The 20559-nt window shown below is 38.1% G+C and overlaps 1 protein-coding gene across 4 annotated transcripts; it reads left to right on the top strand.

Annotated features, from left to right (window-relative positions):
- The first annotated feature begins 5841 nt into the window (after nucleotides 1–5841).
- hao2 (hydroxyacid oxidase 2 (long chain)) lies at nucleotides 5842–20544 on the top strand. Of its 4 annotated transcripts, none has more exons than XM_066706503.1 (9): nucleotides 5842–6121; nucleotides 13384–13453; nucleotides 15337–15489; nucleotides 16021–16172; nucleotides 17340–17596; nucleotides 18290–18508; nucleotides 18895–19053; nucleotides 19495–19564; nucleotides 19949–20544. In XM_066706503.1, exons 2-9 carry the CDS (start codon nucleotides 13425–13427, stop codon nucleotides 20002–20004), a joined length of 1095 nt encoding a protein of 364 aa, XP_066562600.1. In that variant the 5' UTR covers nucleotides 5842–6121; nucleotides 13384–13424; the 3' UTR covers nucleotides 20005–20544. The 4 variants fall into 4 exon arrangements, with proteins under 4 accessions (XP_066562600.1, XP_066562597.1, XP_066562598.1 ...); XM_066706500.1 differs by having other exon boundaries at nucleotides 17340–17623; nucleotides 18275–18508; XM_066706501.1 differs by having other exon boundaries at nucleotides 5845–6121; nucleotides 17340–17623.
- The last annotated feature ends 15 nt before the right edge of the window (nucleotides 20545–20559 follow it).

Genomic DNA, 20559 nt, shown 5'->3' with positions numbered 1-20559 from the left:
AAATGGCTGGCTGGCTATGTGGACCTCCATTTGGAACCCTTTTTTTGTCTGATAGAACAGCAGTGGCTTCTACAGGGATTACACAAACGGCATTTCTCTCACTGGTGCCATTGTTGAATCTCATTCTCCAATCAAAATAATTAGAAACAGCCGGGAGTGACGATACAGAGCTGAACTGCCCCCTTAGATACTGAGGCACATTTGAAAAACTTAATAAGCATATCATACATACTTTTAGAATTCTTTCTTTTTTCTTTAAAATTCATTGCTGAATGACGAATTTAAAGGGCCCAAGGGACATTGTCAAAAGATGTATTTAGATACGGCACAAACAGGAACAAATAAGCTTAGAGATTTTTAAGTGCATTTCTGACCCACAGAATGCGGTGATTTCATTTTTAATGCGTCTGATACACTTTGCTGATATTATTACAGGTGTAATCCTACTGGAGTGGGCAAACGACTGCTGTACCGTATGTAAATTACTAATTTAGTAAGAAAAAAATGCAATACTTTGTTTAATACTATACTAGACTAGACTGTAAAACAAGAAGTTGTCCTTTATATTAAATTTGTGCTTTACAGCTGTATCTGATTGATTAATTAGTAATAAAATATTAAAACAAAACACTTTTATCTAACTTTGATAAAACTATTGGTTTGAATGGTGTTCAGGAATTTGCTTCTTTTTTGTAATGTGTTTGGGGTTACAAGCACACGGGCTACTCCAGTTCCTGCCAAACCTCAAAAGGGGAACATGGTTTCTGTCACATAACAACTCTAGTAATTAAGAATTTCACAACCATCGATCGACAAATTTAATAAGAGTGAAATAATGAAACAAGCTTAGAAAGAAACCACAGCCGAAAATGGTTTTCTTGTGAAAATGTGTGCAGCCCAAGGGAAGCATTTAAATAAAATTTCACTGATGATAATATTTTTCCCCCCTCCAATCAAAGACATGCATGTGAATGGGCTGAAAAATTATCTCATTGTATTACAGAGCTGGCAGGACTTCAGAGGATTCTGCACTTCCATATAAAACTAAGATTTAATGGTAGGACAATATTGGAGGAGTTCTTATGAAAAAGCAGGGGATTAGCAGCCAGGCAAATAAAAAAGAAAAACAGGCTTAAAATGGGGATTCTTAGACACTGAGGAGGAGCCTATACACTTGAGGCACTAGGCCTCATAACTAACTTCTTGTTTCATGCTTTGGACTGCTTGCTTGGCTGGTTTGGTCTGTCTATTTTGTTAATGTTCATGTTTATAGTGTTCATAGAGGGACTTGTGGCACAAGTTTAGTTAGGCTCAACAAAGAGCTAGGGGTTTGTCTTGCTTTTCTTTTGTTTTCCATCACTCCTGCACTATAAATAAATCTACACCATCTGCACCATATCCCCAGTGTTACACATCTGTTTCCCCTGATCCCGCCTATTACGAGAAACCAACACCATGGCTACACGCCGCGGTACGCCAATATATGAGATTATCACAGACATCATCTTTTTGTTGTCACTGTAGTTTTTATTTAATTTTACAATTGTATAATGTGAAATAATTACTGCAAACAATGTCTGTATTTAAATCACCTCCAAAAAAACTAAAACAGCAATAGGCTTCAGACCACTCAAGAAAAAATATTTTACTCTTACAGTTACAAAACAAAGCAAGGTGTAATTCCTTGTCTAGGTGTTCAACCTCTGAGTGGGTTTAGGTAGGATGAGAATACATCTACATTCACATGTATGCTGCTGCGAGGGCAATTTGTCTGTCTCATGTTTTTATTGTACTGCATTACTGTTCACATCGGCTCTGGTCTTCTAACATGCAGTTATCTCAAGTACGACATTGATAGAGGTAAGATCAACCCTAGTAAAATGGACAGTTAACTGGGGGTTCTGGTTGCAGTCTCTCTGCTGAGCGCTGTCCAGAGTGCTGAACACTTTCTATGAACACCTTTTCCATACTGTACAGTGGATTTCACATCACTAGAAAAACAATATTACACCATTACATATGTTTTGATACAGTACTGGCAAAAATAGACACGTTAATAGATTATATTTATCAATTAACTAAATGTAAAGTGAGTGAACAGAAGAAAAATCTACATCAAATCAATATTTGGTGTGACCACCCTTTGCCTTCAAAACATCAGTTCTTCTAGGTACACTTGCACACAGTTTTTGAAGGAACTCGGCAGGTAGGTTGGCCCAAACATCTTGGAGAACTAACCACAGCTCTTCTGTGGATTTAGGCAGCCTCAGTTGCTTCTCTCTCTTCATGTAATCCCAGACAGACTCGATGATGTTGAGATCAGGGCTCTGTGGAGCCACACCATCACTTCCAGGACTCCTTGTTCTTCTTTACACTGAAGATAGTTCTTAAAGACTGTTGCTGTATGTTTGGGGTCATTGTCATGCTGCAGAATAAATTTGGGGCCAATCAGATGCCTCCCTGATGGTATTGCATGATGGATAAGTATCTGCCTGTACTTCTCAGCAATGAGGAGACCATTCATTCTCACCAAATCCCCAACTCCATTTGCAGAAATGCAGCCCCAAAATTGCAAGGAACCTCCACCATGCTTCACTGTTGCCTGCAGACACTCATTCGTGTACCGCTCTCCAGCCCTTCGGGAAACAAACTGCCTTCTGCTACAGCCAAATATTTCACATTTTGACTCATCAGTCCAGAGCATCTGCTGCCATTTTTCTGCACCCCAGTTCCTGTGTTTTCTTGCAAAGTTGAGTCGCTTGGCCTTGTTTCCACATCAGAGGTCTTCCATGAAGGCCACTTCTGACCAGACTTCTCCGGACAGTAGATGGGTGTACCAGGGTCCCACTGTTTTCTGCCAGTTCTGGGCTAATGGCACTGCTGGACATCTTCTTATTGCAAAAGGAAGTAAGCATGATGTGTCTTTCATCTGCTGCAGTAAGTTTCGTTGGCCGACCACTGCATCTACAGTCCTCAACGTTGCCCGTTTCTTTGTGCTTCTTCAAAAGAGCTTGGACAGCACATCTGGAAACCCCTGTCTGCCTTGAACTTTCTGCCTGGGAGAGACCTTGCTGATGCAGTATAACTACCTTGTGTCTTGTTGCTGTGCTCAGTCTTGTCATGGTGTATGACTTTTGACAGTAAACTGTCTTCAGCAACCTCACCTTGTTAGCTGAGTCTGGCTGTTCCTCACCCAGTTTTATTCCTCCTACACAACTGTTTCTGTTTCAGTTAATGATTGTGTTTCAACCTACATATTGAATTGATGATCATTAGCACCTGTTTGGTATAATTGTTTAATCAAACACTGACTATATGACTACAAAATCCCTGACTTTGTGCAAGTGTACCTAGAAGAATTGATGCTGTTTTGAAGGCAAAGGGTGGTCACACCAAATATGGATTTGATGTAGATTTTTCTTCTGTTCACTTACTTTGCATTGTGTTAATTGATAAATATAATCTATTAACATGTCTATTTTTGGAAGCATTCTTAGAGCAGGGGTTTTCAAACCGGTCCTGGAGTACCCCCTGCCCTACTGGTTTTTGTTCCAACCTAGGTCTTAATTACTTAATTGAATGGTACATTGCTTAGTTAGGTCAATTAAGGATTCAATTAAGCAATTAAATCCTCGGTTGGAACAAAAACCAGCAAGGCAGGGGGTACTCCAGGACCGGTTTGAAAACCACTGGTCTAGAGCATTGCTGTTGCCCTATTGCTTGCCCACTGATGTCTCACATCTCACCTGCAGGTTATTTACTATATGCATTCAGTTATTAATTTTAGTATTTCAGCGTAATTAAACACTCCACTATTGAATAAGTGAACAATTAATTGCAAATGCCTACTAAAATACAATTATAGTTTACATTTGATAACATTTGCAGTAGCTATTGTATACATATTTATTCTTACCTACACCAAAGTGAATGTAGGCAAACAATCTTATTATTATTGATAGGAGTGAACACAATACTTATCAATGCTTTTATAATCCTAAACTAAAGGTCACGGTCACAGTAGATGTAGCACTGTATCTAAGATAATGAGTGTTTAAATGGATAACTATTTTTTCACAGAATTAATTAGTTTATACCATAGACAGTGGTTTTCAATGCAGTTTAAAATTGAGAGACATAAATTTTAAATGTAATCCTCCCATGTTAAATATAAATTAATAAGAATGTCTTTCTGATGGGCTGTTACCATGGCATATAAGTTCACTGCTCTTTATGACATGTTTGATGACTGTATCTTAAATCAAAATAGCAGAATGTTTTGTATTTAATGGATCTTTATATTATTTGACAGAGGCAAAATGGTGTTTTCATCAGAGTGGTGTAATGTGACCATTGAGGAGCCTTGTTTTGGCTTTGACTGATGTGGAACAAAAAAGCAGAGAGAGAGAATCCGCTTTCTAAGTCTGTGCCAATGGAACTCTTGTTTTCAGTGTGAGCTAACTCTCAACTAACACAACTTGGAATTCAGCAATTTAAGACACATGTTTTCTTAGTGTATTTAGCCTAAGGGGACTATATTATAGAGATGAAACAGATTTTCTAGCATAATGAAAGAGTGGTCACCAATGCGCACCATAGACATGCTGAAAAATGAACCAGATTGTAGACTCATTCAATTGACACCATACTTAAGATCTGAATGTTTTCCATCTCTGGTTATTTTTTATTCTGAAATTGACTATAATTCGTCAATCAGTTGTAAATTATTATAATTCTTTGGCTGGTCAGTTTAGGACATGAACGTTAATGCAATGTTTACAAAAAACAATATTGAGTCTACTTGGTGTTTCAATCACTACCTGACTGTAAATTAATTAAGTGTTGCATTCAACAGAAGGGAACAGAATTTCAAATGTTCTACTCACTGCTGCTATATTGTGCCTAAATGTCTTGTAGTCCACATAACCATGATCCTGGCAATGATCTGTATATCTGTGGCTGATCCATCTTGGATCTCTTATATTCCACTGCAGTCCTAAAAAAATCCAATACATATTTTACTATTAATATATATATAAAAAAAATGTATTCAGAAATGTATGTTTCCCCAAAACATTTAAATACGTTGTATGCATTATCGTTACGTTTCTACAATGTTCCTTTCCAGCCTTGAACATTTTATTAAAACATTAGTTTCGAGTTACAACTTGGAAAAGTAATAATTACCTTTAATTTAGACAGACAGACAGCAACTCAGTCATTCAGAAAAGAACAGCATGCTACTGCAGTATTAAAAGTGTTTGTATATAGGTGGGGAATTACTACTTTTTTCATTAATTGTGCAACAGAGATGAATCATTAGCCCTTTCCCCAAAATGTATCACTGCAAACAACCTAATCGATATTTCATCACATGTGGCTTATTTGGGAACACTGATTTGGGACCAGTTGAAGTAGAACAAAATAAGACCAGACTTTTAATCTGTCTTCCAGTTGTTCGAGCACAAGAAAAATGCGTACAATCCACTAGAAGAAATAAGTCATTCGCTGGGATATATTGCCCCCCTCAGGCTTCTTGTATCATTGCCATTTCTCCTTGTTGAATAACATTATAACCAATCAATCCATCAATCAGTCAATCAATCGAAAAACATGTATATTTAGAGACTTGGAAAAAACATACTAAACCATTTATAGACAAATGTAATCTATTGTAATTCAAATGGTACTGTCGTACTTTTTTTATATATATATATAAAACGAGGTGTTAATGACATTACAGTACACGCAAACAAAATAAGTAATAAATTAAACATAGTGGCAAAGCCAACCAACACACCCCCGTCTGCCATGAATAAGTGTGATTGCTGAGTATCAGACCACAAGTCCTCAAACTCAGGGACTACATACAAACTCATCGGGGGAGCTGCTGTATCTGCACACAATTGAAACACAAAGTCGCCATCTGCCCATTATGATTCGTGTACAAAAGAGAGCGCTGACAACAGTGGGAACGATTTAAATGCTGTGGAGACAAACAGTGGCTCTAATCAAATGACAGACAAGGTAACAAGAATGAAAAGATAAACGCTAAAGCAGATGAACAAAGCCATGTGCATGCATGGAAACACATCACCTACCCAGAAGGCTAAATGACAACGTAAGTAAGACTTTTATATATGTTTATTGTTTTCTGCTACATGTGTTTCAAACAATGTTACATGTAACGGTAAACAGAGAAATCATGATTTAACTAGTCACTGTGTGGTCACGGTGCGTCACACTATAAATTATATTTGGGTTCTAATAGAATTACGCATTTATGAACAGATGTTTGATTGCTTATTTTAAAAAGCAACAAAACGTATCAATTAGGCAGGAAATTGGATAAGGGAATGATAAAGAAAATGGGTATTGTGTATTTTTTCAACATTTCTTCGAAATGTGTGTACATGCTGAAAACTATTACCTAGATTAAACATTAAACTGTATTTTTAAAATGACTCTGTGTAATTCACAAATAGTGTTGCAACAGAGGTGTTCAGTGTGTAATTTTGAAAATACTGAATCAGCCATTTCTAGCTTTAAAGATCACCGCGGTGGGGGGACATCCATTAAACTCATATTTATTTAACGTCTTCAACTTCTAACTACTTCCTTGCTTGTGTATTATATGCTCTGGTTTACTGCCATTCTTCTAAAAAATAGCACACAAAATGAGACTGAAAATAAAACGTCACCTCTGAATTAGATATTCCTGATAATGTTACTCAAAAATCATGATGGATCCTGTAATTTGAGTTTTGACAGGAGCAATACATTGTTTAAAATAAGCAATGATGTATGTGTCTTTAATTACATTATGAATCCACATGGTCTTACCTGTTTTTGTGGTTGAAGGTTCCAGTAACTTTCATCACTGCCTCCCTGATTTTAATGCAGGCCTAGTCTTTACAGACCGCTTTAGCTTGGGCTTTTCTCTTCCTACTGAAAGTGTTCTAAGAAAAGGTTTAAAATTATAAACACACCCAGTTTAGTACTTCTCACAATGTCTGCCTACTCAAACTGCTTCCCACTACCATTATTAACCATCAGTTGAAAACATACAGTGTACTGTTCTCTTGCAGGATCTGTTGTCTGCCTGTGAAAATATGCATGGCATTGTTCTCTTGCGGGATTATTAGTCTGCATGGGAGAACATACAGAACACTGTTCTCTTTATTAATTATATTAGTCTGCACGTGAGAACATGCAGATGCTTGTTCTCAGATCCATATTATTATTACGTTCCAAGAAACACTAACTCCTCCTACAGTTGTTGCACTACATATCCTAAACTTCATACAGCGATTCACCATAATGTCTATTATATCGATTAGAACATAAGAAAGTTTACAAACGAGAGAAGGCGATTTGACCCATCGTGCTCGTTTGTTATCCATTAATAACTGAGTGAACCAAGGATCCTATCCAGTCAATTTTTAAATGTTCCCAAATTGTCAGCTTCAACCACATCGCTGGGGAGTTTGTTCCAGATTGTGACTGCTCTCTGTGTGAAGAAGTGTCTCCTGTTTACCATCTTGAATGCCTTGAAGCTTAATTTCCATCCGTGTCCCCGGGTGCGTGTGTCCCTGCTGATCTGGAAAAGCTCCTCTGGTTTGATGTGGTTGATGCCCTTCATGATTTTGCTGACTTGAGTCAAGTTCCCACGTAGTCTCCTCTGTTCCAGGGTGAAAAGGTTCAGATCCCTCAGTCTCTCAGTAGGACATTCCCTTCAGACCTGGAATAAGTCTGGTTGCTCTCCTCTGAACTGCCTCTAGAGCAGCGATATCTTTCTTGAAGTGTGGAGCCCAGAACTGTACACAGTATCCAGATGAGCTCTAACTAGTGCATTGTACAGTCTGAACATTACTGCCCTTGTTCTCAATTCTACACTTTTGACAATATACCCTAACATCCCGTTTGCCTTTTTTATTGCTTCACCACATTGTTTGGATGGAGAAAGTGAGGAGTCCACATAGACTCCTAGGTCTTTCTCATGCGATCTAGTTCTATTCATCCCATAGTGTAATTATAGTGGACATTTGTGTTGCCTGAATGTAATACCTTGCACTTGTCCACATTGAATTTCATCTGCCAGGTGTCGGCCCACAACCGAATCTCATCTAAGTCCCTTTGAATAGCCTGTGCTGCCGAGATTGTATCTGCCGAGCCACCTATTTTAGTATCATCTGCAAATTAGACAAGTTTGCTAACTATCCCAGAGTCCAGATCATTAATATAGATTAGAAAAAGCAGAGGCCCTAGTACTGATCCCTGTGGAACTCCACTAACAACCTCACTCCAGTTATTAGCAACTCCTCTAATCGACACCCTCTGTTTCCTATACATCAACCAGTTCATAATCCATCTACTTACATTACCCTGAATGCCTACAGTTTCCAATCTGAGGATCAGTCTTTGGTGTGGAGCCTTATCAAAAGCTTTTTGGAAATCGAAGTATATCATATCATATGCTTTCACATGATCCATAGCTGCAGTTGCATGTTCAAAAAATTCAAATAAATTAGTAAGACATGATCTGCCTCATCTAAACCCATGTTGACAATCTCCAAGAATATGGTTTTCATTAAGATGCTCCTCTATTTTCTGTCTAATCATTGTTTCCAACATTTCACAAGTAATGCAGGTGAGACTGATTGGTCTGTAATTTCCTGGCTCAGTTTTGTCCCCTATATTGTGGATTGATATGACATTTGCCATCTTCCAGTCAGTTGGCACATCCCCTGTTCTAAGTGTCATTTGAAATATTTGACTTAGCGGCCTATAAATAATTTCCCTCTTTTCTTTAAGTACTGTTGGAAATGTACCATCTGGCCCCGGTGATTTGTTTGCTTTTAATTCTGCTAGCCTGTTTAGCCTAATTTATCCTGATCTCTCTTAGGGGTTGACTGGACTGGTTGTTAACCTGTGGCATGTTATCTGTTTTTTATTTTGTAAAAACCTCTGTGAAAAACTCATTTAGAACATTTGACACATCTTGTTAATTTTCCAAGATCCTCCCATACTTCAGCTGTTTCACTTCCTCCTTTATTGACCTCTTGCTGTTGTAGTATTGAAAAAAGCTCTTTGCACTAGTTTTAGCTCTAAGATCTATGTTTCTTTCTATTTACATATTTGCTTTCCTGATCCCTTTCTTAACATCTCTTTGCAGTTCTGCATATTTAATCTCTATCCCTTTTGTATGCGCTATACAGCATTTTCTTTCTCTTGATATTTTTTTGCATACTTGTATTAAACCATTTTGGCCAATGTTTTTTGGTCCTCAATTTGCTAAGTTTTGGTACAAATTGCTCCTGAGCCTCAAGTACTATATTTTTAAAATATAACCATCCATTTTCAACTGAATCTGTATCCAGTGTGCTCCAGTCTAACTCTAAGTGCTGCCTCATACCTTCAAGGTTTGCTTTTCTAAAATTGTAGACCATTGTTTTAGAAATGGTCCTTGTTTTTTTAAATAATGCCTCAAAGCTAACCATATTGTGATCACAGTTTGCCATTGGTTCTCCAACTAGTGTCCCTCTGACTCGATCTTAGTCATTTGAAAAGATCAAGTCAATGACTGCTCTCTCTGGTTGGTTCATTTACAAATTGAGTTAGAAAGCAGTCATTTACCATCTCAACTATTTCTATTTCTGCTTCTGTAGTCCCAACTTCACTTTCCCAGTCTATGTTTGGGAAATTGAAATTCCCCATTATAACAGCCACATCCTTGCTACATGCAGTCCTGATTACATTGTATAATGCAACATCTTTCTGAATATCTGAGTTGGGTGGTCTGTAACACACTCCTACCACTGATCCTCCAGGTCTTTTGTTCAAAGGTTTAACCCACAAAGATTCTGTTTCATTACTAGGATCTAATTTTATTGTACTTTTTGTAAGGGTATGAACAATTATGTATTTACAATCTATCAAATACCAGAAGTTCTATTGACAACAGTGGAACCCTCAAAATTGCATTTCTCACGCAGAGCATTCTAGCGTTGTAGGGGCAATAGCCAATCAGCAGTGAATCTTACTTTCGATAGCCAATCAGTAGCACAGATTTACAGCCGTTAGAACAAGACAACGTTTACATCTCCATGTAACTAAATAATGCTTATTCTCCTGACCGTGATTTCCCAACACGGTCCGCATATTATTTAATATCCCGTTAAAATACAATATTATAATTTTTCATTAATTCAATGACGAAAAATAATGTGAAATCAAATGTATATGGGCCTTTAGTACCGATTAGTAGTAGTAATAGTAGTATTTTAGTATTCGACAATTACTCCTGATTGTTGCTATATGAAACGTGTTTAGAAACATTTATGATGCAGGCTCCATGCCTAAACATTTTAAATGTAATGTTGTCAATCATTAATATTATTTACTCCTACTACTACTGCTGCTGCTGCTACTACTATTACTAATATTAAAACGCTCCACAATATTATTATAATTCCATTCCGAAATCAATCCTGACTAACTTTGTTGAAGTGCAAACCTTCCTCAGAAACAGGCTACATACAGCATAGGCCTAGGACAGGAGTATCATTATCTTTCTTTCCAGAAACACATTTTTCATGTAATTTACATAATAATGATAATAGCCTAATAGGCATTCTATAATCAATAACATAAATAGCTGCTTAAGTTTACTTCAATTATTATTGTGGACATAGCATAGAGTTTATGAAACTGCCATATCACCTGTAAAATAGTTTTGTAATGCTTGTTTGTTTATCTTCGTTAACGATATACTGCCTTAAAAATACTAGGTTCCCAGTCCAATGTAAAGGCCTGCACATGGATATGGGCCTCTGCCTGAGGCCTATTGTATTTGGTTGCTATTCCGGTTTGCAAAGGAGGGTTGGAGTAAAAGCATATGGAGAGCAGAGACACCACAGGTTCCATTCTTGTAGCACAAATTTCCGCCTCTGCAGAATCCCAGCGATCCCATTGGTGGAACAGCGCAGACCTGCGCAGAACTGCGGACAGCTGCGCTACAAGAACGCGACCGAATCTCAGAATGACTGGAGTTCCATATGTGTGAGAGATCAGGGGAGCTGAAGGCGACAAGAAGATGGTCAGTGTAGGGAGTCTTGAAAAAGTAGAGTAGAGTAAATTGAAAGTGGTGATAGTACATTTAACTTTACATGTCGGTGATAAGATCAGTTTAAGCAGTAAAAAACGGTAGTGGTGATTTAAGGGTAGATATTTATACTTTATACAGTGAGGGGAAAAAAGTATTTGATCCCCTGCTGATTTTGTACGTTTGCCCACTGACAAAGAAATGATCAGTCTATAATTTTAATGGTAGGTGTATTTTAACCGTGAGAGACAGAATAACAACAAAAAAAATCCAGAAAAAACGCATTTCAAAAAAGTTATAAATTGATTTGCATGTTAATGAGGGAAATAAGTATTTGACCCTTTCGACTTAGTACTTGGTGGCAAAACCCTTGTTGGCAATCACAGAGGTCAGACGTTTCTTGTAGTTGGCCACCAGGTTTGCACACATCTCAGGAGGGATTTTGTCCCACTCCTCTTTGCAGATCCTCTCCAAGTCATTAAGGTTTCGAGGCTGACGTATGGCAACTCGAACCTTCAGCTCCCTCCACAGATTTTCTATGGGATTAAGGTCTGGAGACTGGCTAGGCCACTCCAGGACCTTAATGTGCTTCTTCTTGAGTGACTCCTTTGTTGCCTTGGCTGTGTGTTTTGGGTCATTGTCATGCTGGAATACCCATCCACGACCCCTTTTCAATGCCCTGGCTGAGGGAAGGAGGTTCTCACCCAAGATTTGACGGTACATGGCCCCGTCCATCATCCCTTTGATGCGGTGCAGTTGTCCTGTCCCCTTAGCAGAAAAACACCCCCAAAGCATAATGTTTCCAGCTCCATGTTTGACGGTGGGGATGGTGTTCTTGGGGTCATTCCTCCTCCTCCAAACATGGCGAGTTGAGTTGATGCCAAAGAGCTCGATTTTGGTCTCATCTGACCACAACACTTTCACCCAGTTCTCCTCTGAATCATTCAGATGTTCATTGGCAAACTTCAGACGGGCCTGTACATTTCAGTCCTTCACGGCGTAGTGTGTTACCAATTGTTTTCTTGGTGACTATGGTCCCAGCTGCCTTGAGATCATTAACAAGATCCTCCCGTGTAGTTCTGGGCTGATTCCTCACCGTTCTCATGATCATTGAAACTCCACGAGGTGAGATCTTGCATGGAGCCTCAGACCGAGGGAGACTGACAGTTATTTTGTGTTTCTTCCATTTGTGAATAATCGCACCAACTGTTGTCACCTTCTCACCAAGCTGCTTGGCGATGGTCTTGTAGCCCATTCCAGCCTTGTGTAGGTCTACAATCTTGTCCCTGACATCCTTGGACAGCTCTTTGGTCTTGGCCATGGTGGAGAGTTTGGAATCTGATTGATTGATTGCTTCTGTGGACAGGTGTCTTTTATACAGGTAACGAGCTGAGATTAGGAGCACTCCCTTTAAGAGAGTGCTCCTAATCTCAGCTCATTACCTGCATAAAAGACACCTGGGAGCCAGAAATCTTGCTGATTGATAGGGGATCAAATACTTATTTCCCTCATTAAAATGCAAATCAATTTATAACTTTTTTGAAATGCGTTTTTCTGATTTTTGTTGTTGTTATTCTGTCTCTCACTGTTAAAATACACCTACCATTAAAATTATAGACTGATCATTTCTTTGTCAGTGGGCAAACGTACAAAATCAGCAGGGGATCAAATACTTTTTTCCCTCACTGTATACCAAAATAAATAGGTAAAGTGTGGTGTAAATGACTGGTTGTTTTGATTTTGCTTTATTATGTTCAAAAGTGTTGAAAATACCATTCATGTCTAATCTCAGTGTATTTGAAATGTGCAAATGTTCTTACTTGTACCACTTTTTTCCCATGTTTTTCCCATGTGGTACACCACATTTCTAACCATATGTTTTATCATGTTAAATGTATACTTTATCACATGTTTACCATGCTCCAACAATCTACACCTCATTGTATTATTCTCATGAAATCACTGTGTACACTCAGTTTTGTGACCTGATGCGTGACCATGCTGGTTGATGTATGGATATCAAAATCCAATACATTTTGGCAGTACATTGCTGTCTAATGTATCCCAACACATTAAGTTACATTTGTAACAGATGTCCAGCTAAGATAGATGTGTTCCAATACTTTTGGTTATAGTATTTTAAACATAGGAACCATTACATGTTGGTTATTTTTAATTTGTTCAGCAATCCATGCAAAAACTCACCATTATTTATAAGATTTTAGAACTAATACAATACATATTTCTGAATGAAACCTATTTTAACATTCATTTTGCAGGTTACAGCAACTCTGCTGTTGTCTACTGTCACCAGAATATAATGAACACATCAGGTTTAGGATGCAATAGGTGAGTCTTACTCTGTGACTGTTAGTGTTAAGTTGCATTTTGTAATTGTGCTAAGTTGCTGAACTTTGTGGCTCCAATAACCACTGATCCAATACCCACCATCCAGCAGCTCTGTGTTATTTAGTAAGCTAGTTAACTTGTGCCTGCGGGGAGTGGGGCTCATTAATGGATAATAATAAAAACATTTTTTTTACCTTTACCAGTAACTGAAGCTCCTTCAGAGGAAATTGAATACATGTGAATATATAATACTATGTAAAAAGCACTTGCCAAGTAACTTAAATGAATTACCTTGAAACTGAGCCAGCATCTATGGAGATTATACATCCACAAATGTTAATCTGTAAAGGAGTTCAGAGTCCACTTTTTACTGAAATGATTTGTGAAACACATTCTTTAAAGTAAACTGTTTTGTGAATGTGCAGTTCCTTTTTTGTGTGTGTGTCCCAACTATCACTGTAACTCCTTGTCTTCTCTGCTTTTGAAGGTAATGACAGATTAAAAAATGTTTTCTATGTGGTAAATGAGGTCAATGTTATTGAGCTTTTCATAACTGTATTCAAACACCTCCATACTGAATATTTATCATGCTTTGAGTTGCTTATTCTTTTTTGCACTCTTATCTTACATTAAATTAATAATAGATCTAAACAATACATGTATAATTCACAACTGCAGAAGCAATACAGTTTTCTAATAATTGTGCTTCCCACTGTACATATTAGGCAGATAAACAGTGTGCAAGTTTAAGTCTGTCTGATGGTAGCTAATGCTTGGATAATATGGCATGTCTTACAGTCTGTTATTTCAATTCAACAGGATGTCACCCATGCACACTAACTTTATTGTAACTTGTGTACAATTTAATGCAGTTGGGGAAATCGTTCATTACTTTCTGTGAGTTTCTGGATGAACACTTTAAACCTGTTCACGGCTATGAACTTTACCCAACTTCTCAGTTGAAAAGAATGTGCATAAATGTTTGATTTGGCTTTGTTTTTCACCAAATACTGTTTTATTGGTATTGTTTTTTGCATTTACACCTTTAGAAACATACACATTTTAATACTTATGATTAAAATGTGTATACAATTCAATTCTAAAATCTCTAATGTTAAAATCATAAAAGTGATTCAAAACAAAAATACAAAGTGAACTCAGAATAAACAAATGCATGAAGGCAATCAAACAATCAATGAGGTAATGTGTCAAACTGCCAAAACAACAACAGTTTAACAAAACAATCTAATACATTGAAAATGAACGGAAATGCATCAGATAAATCAACAAACAAACAAAACATCAAAGGAACAAAAACGGAACAATCTGATGCACTAGACAATGTAAAAAAACAAAACCACCAAACAATCAAAGCAAGACTAAAACGAGTGCATTTTAAAACAAATAGTTTAATTAAAAACAATGTTAAAATGCAAGTAAAAATCAAAATTTTCAAGACTCGGGCTCCAGCAGGGGGAGCATCTGTCCCCGGAGGTGGCATCCCATCATGGGGTCTTAAGCTCCCCCATGTCTTGAATATTCCAGTTCTTAAAGGCTTCCTCCTTGCCCCTCTGGTGGATCTCCAGATTGTTTTTCACCAAATGATTAATGACTGAAATGGTGGCTGATTTATACCCTATGATCACATTTGAAAATCTCCTGCTCTTCCCCTCAGTCCTACCTGACCTTCTTTGCCCTCACGGTGGGGGTCTCTTGCCTCACCTGTCTTCTGGGGACCACCCGTGCCTTCTCTTTGTTCTCCACTCGCCCAGGGCACTTGTGCCATGGAACCAACTACCATCTCCCTTTTTTTGTTTTGTTTTTTGCTTTGCTTAAAGAGTTGGTGCCAAAAAAAAAAAGTTTTGATTCTTCTGTAAATTTAGACCCGCCAGTCGTTGCAAAGAGATGTCGATGGTATGCCTGACGGACTTTGAGGCGTATGCTAAAGAGCATCTCCCAAAAGCCACCTGGGATTACTATGCAGCCGGAGCAGATGAATGCTGCACAAGGGACGATAACCTCCTGGCATATAAAAGGTAGGGAGCACAATGTGAATCGGTAATAGGATCTGGTTAGATCTGTAAATAAACCAAATTAAAAGAGCGTTTCTAATGTGACGGGCCTTATTGTGTGCAATGGTCACTCTTCTGTGTTCAAGTTAGAGTAGCCAATCAATCCAAGCAGCATGTCTTTGGGCTGTGGGAAGAAACCAGCAAGCCCAGAGAAAACCTACACAGACACAGGGAGAACATGCAAACCACAAACATTGACACACAAGTGCTAGAATCAAACCAGGGTGCCAGGAGCTAACTGCTCACCACTGCACCACTGTGTCACCCTCTGGAAACTTTTTAGATTTACTTACACATACTACCATCAAATCAATTGAATGTGTTGAATGAACCTCAATGCGCACTAGGGCCTCTTCTCTATGAGACCACTTCATTGCATACAATATCGTGTGTAAGACCCCTCTCATCTCGGCTCCCAAAACACTAATATTCTTAAAATCCAGTTAATCATGGGTCCAGTGCTAAGGCGTTTTGTATTTTATTTTTGTGTGTCAGAATCCGTCTGCGCCCACGTATGCTGCGGGATGTTTCTGTCAGTGACACCCGGACAACTGTGCAGGGCACAGAAATCAGCTTCCCCGTTGGTATTGCACCCACTGCCTTTCACTGCCTGGCATGGCATGATGGCGAGATGAGTACAGCGAGAGGTTGGTACGCAGGGCTTTCCCTCACAGCTCAGGTTAATAGGATTGTAATTGAACTCACCAGAGCAACAAGTGCAAATACCAGAACTGAACAAACTGAGAAACAGCCTAGAGCACCCTGTGGTTTAAATGGTCTGTACAGAGGTCTTCAAACATAGCTAGTTTATAGCTGAAATAACCTAAAGCAAATATGGCATAATAAAAATTAACTTAATTCTTCAACCAATGACCATTAACAGTGTAAATGTAAGTTCCAAGGATTTAATTCAATACATATTAGTGCCGTTGAAGTGGTTAATTGGGGAGCTGGGAGAATGGGGTGTACAGTCAGAGAGCCACCTGGGTGCGTCCAGGGGTTGTTGGGAGTTGGCTCTTGCCAGTTAGTGTGCAGCTCCTGTTAAAAATAAGACTGGGGGGAACTTGAGTATGTGTGTATCAGTGTATAGAAAACCTGGATCGGAAATGTATGTTAACAGCTTCTAACTCACAATTATCCACAAGATGTCAGTGTTGCTATGCTGTCTGTTGCAGATTTGAAACTAGATCTGCGTTATTCAGATGGAAACATATGTTTAGTCTTTTTAATACAAGTAGTTTTATCATATTTGCAGCCTACTTTACCAATGTACCCTCCTTTTATAGAATGGAACTATACTGAACAAAAATATAAATGCAACATGTAAAGTATTGGTCCCATGTTTCATGAATCTGCAGTTTTGTCACACAACACAATGCCACAGATGTCTCGTGTTTTGAGGGAGCATGCTATTGGCATGCTGAAATTAATTTCAATTGACTGATGTCCTTATATGAACTATAACTCGGTAAAATATTTGATTGTTGCATGTTACATTCATTTTTTGGTTCAGTATAATTTTAAAATGCATTATCCACTCCATAATGAGTTACCTTTATGTGGCATTGATATATTTTATGCATTCATGAGTTTGTATTAAAATCTTTATTTATAATTTTATTTTGGTACATTATTAATATGGTACACCTGAAGTTTTTTTTCTATTACAAAATGTTAACCCTAATCTTTTCTATGGCCTTAATCTTCTGAAATGGCAATTGGTGCCTTCAAACTAAAAATCATCAGGGGAAATCAGGAACTGCATCAGTTTCTTACTTCTTTGTAACTTTTTCTTACTTCACTTGTCTTGACAGCGACTGAAGCAGTGAACACCTGTTACATTACCAGCACCTACTCCACTTGCTCAGTGGAGGAGATTGTTGCTGCAGCTCCTAACGGTTACCGCTGGTTTCAGTTGTACGTGTACCGGAACCGCAAGGTGTCCGAGCAGATCGTGCACCGTGTGGAGGCGCTGGGCTACAAGGCTCTGGTGCTCACCGTGGACGTGCCTTACACTGGCAAACGCAGGAATGACATTAGGAACCAGTTCAGACTGCCACCACACCTGAAAGTAAAGAATTTTGATGGGGTGTTTGAGGTACAAACCACTTAATGGAAAATGTACTAGTTACTAGATAATGTAATGTAACGCTTGTAAAAAATCAAATCTTCAATGTTGCCAAAGCCCACACAGTAATTTATATCGGTCTGGGATTTCTAGGTTATAATAAGATCATCAATAATCATGTTCTATGGGCATTTTACTTATGCAGAATTGTATCTTCTATAAAATATCACTTTCTCAAAACTAAATCTAAGGGCAGCAGTGTAGTTATAATAATAATTCTGGTTGTAGTTCTAAGCTAGATGTGTGGAGTTAAAAAATAAAAATAAAGCAATACTTGGGAGATGTGGAATTAGATTTCCCATTGTCTTATTTATTTCATTTCACTTGTTATTCCTGACAGTATATCACATCAGTGACTGTATTTTTGGAAAGCAAGTTATTTCTGAAGAGATGGTTAGACGGATCATATGCCTGATGTCTTAATATCCTGATCATATTATGCAAGCATACACCCACATATGCAATTAATCCATTAAGCTAGGTATGAATTAATCTGTGAAGAATCAAAATCTATGAAGAAACAAAATATATTGCATTATGAAGCCACAGGTTTTCCATTTGCTATTATCCACTAAATGTTACAGCTTTTGAACTGAACTGCAGCGTGTTCCCGTTACGTAGTTTGTGACATTTCAGGAGAACAATGGCCCTGAGGAGTACGGCATCCCTGCCAACACGCTGGACCCCTCAATCAGCTGGAAGGACATCTACTGGCTGCAGTCCTTGACTCGACTGCCAATCATTATCAAGGGGATTCTGACCAAGGAGGACGCAGAATTGGCAGTGGAGCATGGAGTGCAGGGCATCATCGTCTCCAACCACGGGGGCCGGCAGCTAGATGGGGGTCCTGCCACAGTAAGGGCCTGGTCTTTCCTAAATCCCCTAGCTTAGTTTCATCAGCAAAGCTAGTTTTTCAGTAAAAAAACTGCACAAGCTCTAATTCAATTTTGTTAAGGCTTTTATGGGCTTTTTATAATGTTCTACATGTACTGCTCTGCTCTGCTCTTCAGATTTTTCTTAAATCAGCATCTCTACATGTATGGCAGCCATTCCATTCCTTTCATATTTTTATTTGGAATTTGAGAGAAATGTTGTCAGTAGTTTATAGAATAAAACAACAATGTTCATTTTACCCAAACGGATACCTATAAATAGTAAAACCAGAGAAACTGATAATTTTGCAGTGGTCTCTTAATTTTTTTCCAGAGCTGTATATTATTCACTGTGTTCTTTTTGCACAGATAGATGCCCTCTCGGAGATTGTAGACACAGTTCAGGGTAGAATTGAAGTGTATCTTGATGGTGGGATCCGCACAGGAAGCGATGTGTTAAAGGCTCTTGCCCTTGGGGCGAAGTGCGTCTTCATAGGAAGGCCAGCTGTCTGGGGCCTTGCTTACAAGGTAAGACTATGAACAGGAGTCTAAAAACATCTAGAGCAAAATATATAGTTCTATATATTTTGTATATGTGCTGTATAAAATAATACTTTACCTGGAACATTTCACATCTGCTTTCAAATTGATGTGTGATTGATTTAAATAGTAGGAGAGCAGGTAATACTACTATAAATATAAATCTGCATTTCTCCTGACAGTAGTCATTTTATGTTTTAGTGATTTCATTTATCAAATCATAGTCTTAATAGGCAAGCCATTGATAGAACATTTATATTTTAACATATTAATACAGATAAAACTGCAGGATTGCTTGCAGAGTAGTCTCTGTAAGGCACCGCTAGTCTCCTATGAAGGTAAACAATCGCGAGTTGAAGTCTCCACCAGTAGAAAGGACATGGGTAAATGTCATGGCGGCTGATGTGTGTGGGGTTTACACTGACACAGGGAGAAGAGGGAGTCCGGGAGGTGTTGCAGATTCTCAATGATGAATTTCGCTTGTCAATGGCTCTAGCTGGTGAGACTCAATGCTTTTTTTTCTTGTCCTTTTTGAGCCATGCGTTTGTGTTTTGAAGACTAAAGACACATTTTTCCTTATGGTTAGTCTGGCGCAGCAAGTCAAGACATTTACACTCTGTGTATTAGGGATGCTCCTCCTTTATGAACTCCTTAAAATATTCTTTTTATTCTTTTACTCATCATTTATTTTTGTATTCTTCAAAAAAAAAAAAGTGAAAACTTGTTGAACCCCTGGCAAAAGTCACACAGAAAAGCATATCAGATGATGTTGTATGGATTTTTCATAAAGATTTATAGATATGGTATTTTTATACAAATTGACATTTTTAGTTTCTTCTTGTATCTATTTGTCATGTTAATTATCCAATTGAATCTCTTACAGGTTGCAGGAATGTCTCCGAGATCAACAGAAACCTGATTCAGTTCTCCAAGCTTTAGTCTGATACCTGTTTACAAACAGAGGCTGAGCAGAAAACGCATATAATTCCATTTTAAAGTAACACTTTGAAGGCATCTATGGGGCTATTGAAATTGGAATTTGGTTAAATGGAAATACCTGGCAAAATGACATGTTATAAAAAGAGAGATTTTGTTGTTTTTCCATTTATATCCTGGTAACTTTTACCTAAAAAAAAAAATAATAATAATAATGAGTATTGAACTTAAACAATATTTTCCATTTAATAGGTTATTGTAATGTAATAAAGCAGCAGGTTTGTGTAGGGCAGGGCCAGGGAGGCAGGAGAGTGTCCGCACAGCACTGAATGGATTCGTTTTTAAGTGAAGAAAGTAGGTTGACTGGTATCAATAGGTAACAAGAATATGATTATGGATTAGCTGTTATTTACCCACAGCACCTAAAGACTTGTGTAATGATGGCCTTTGATTAGACAATGCTGTGTCCTCAGGTTTTCCCAAACTGACAAGATGAGAAACGAATATGATTGAACTTGACTCAAATAAAAGGCTTTCAAATTAGTCCTTGCTTTCCAT

This window comes from Amia ocellicauda, chromosome 6, assembly GCF_036373705.1.
Source record: "Amia ocellicauda isolate fAmiCal2 chromosome 6, fAmiCal2.hap1, whole genome shotgun sequence".
In the NCBI taxonomy this organism is placed as follows: Eukaryota; Metazoa; Chordata; class Actinopteri; order Amiiformes; family Amiidae; genus Amia; species Amia ocellicauda.
The sequence above is the reverse complement of the archived record's forward strand: the minus strand, read 5'-3'. Positions and strand labels throughout refer to the sequence as shown.

What these genes read in the sequence shown, in the direction of transcription:
- hao2 (XM_066706500.1), top strand. Translation starts at nt 13,425, where the DNA reads ATGAACACATCAGGTTTAGGATGCAATAG. An exon ending in AACCTCCTGGCATATAAAAG is followed by an intron (nt 15,490 to 16,020) that starts GTAGGGAGCACA and finishes TTTGTGTGTCAG; the next exon opens with AATCCGTCTGCGCCCACGTA. An exon ending in TCTGGGGCCTTGCTTACAAG is followed by an intron (nt 19,054 to 19,494) that starts GTAAGACTATGA and finishes ACACTGACACAG; the next exon opens with GGAGAAGAGGGAGTCCGGGA.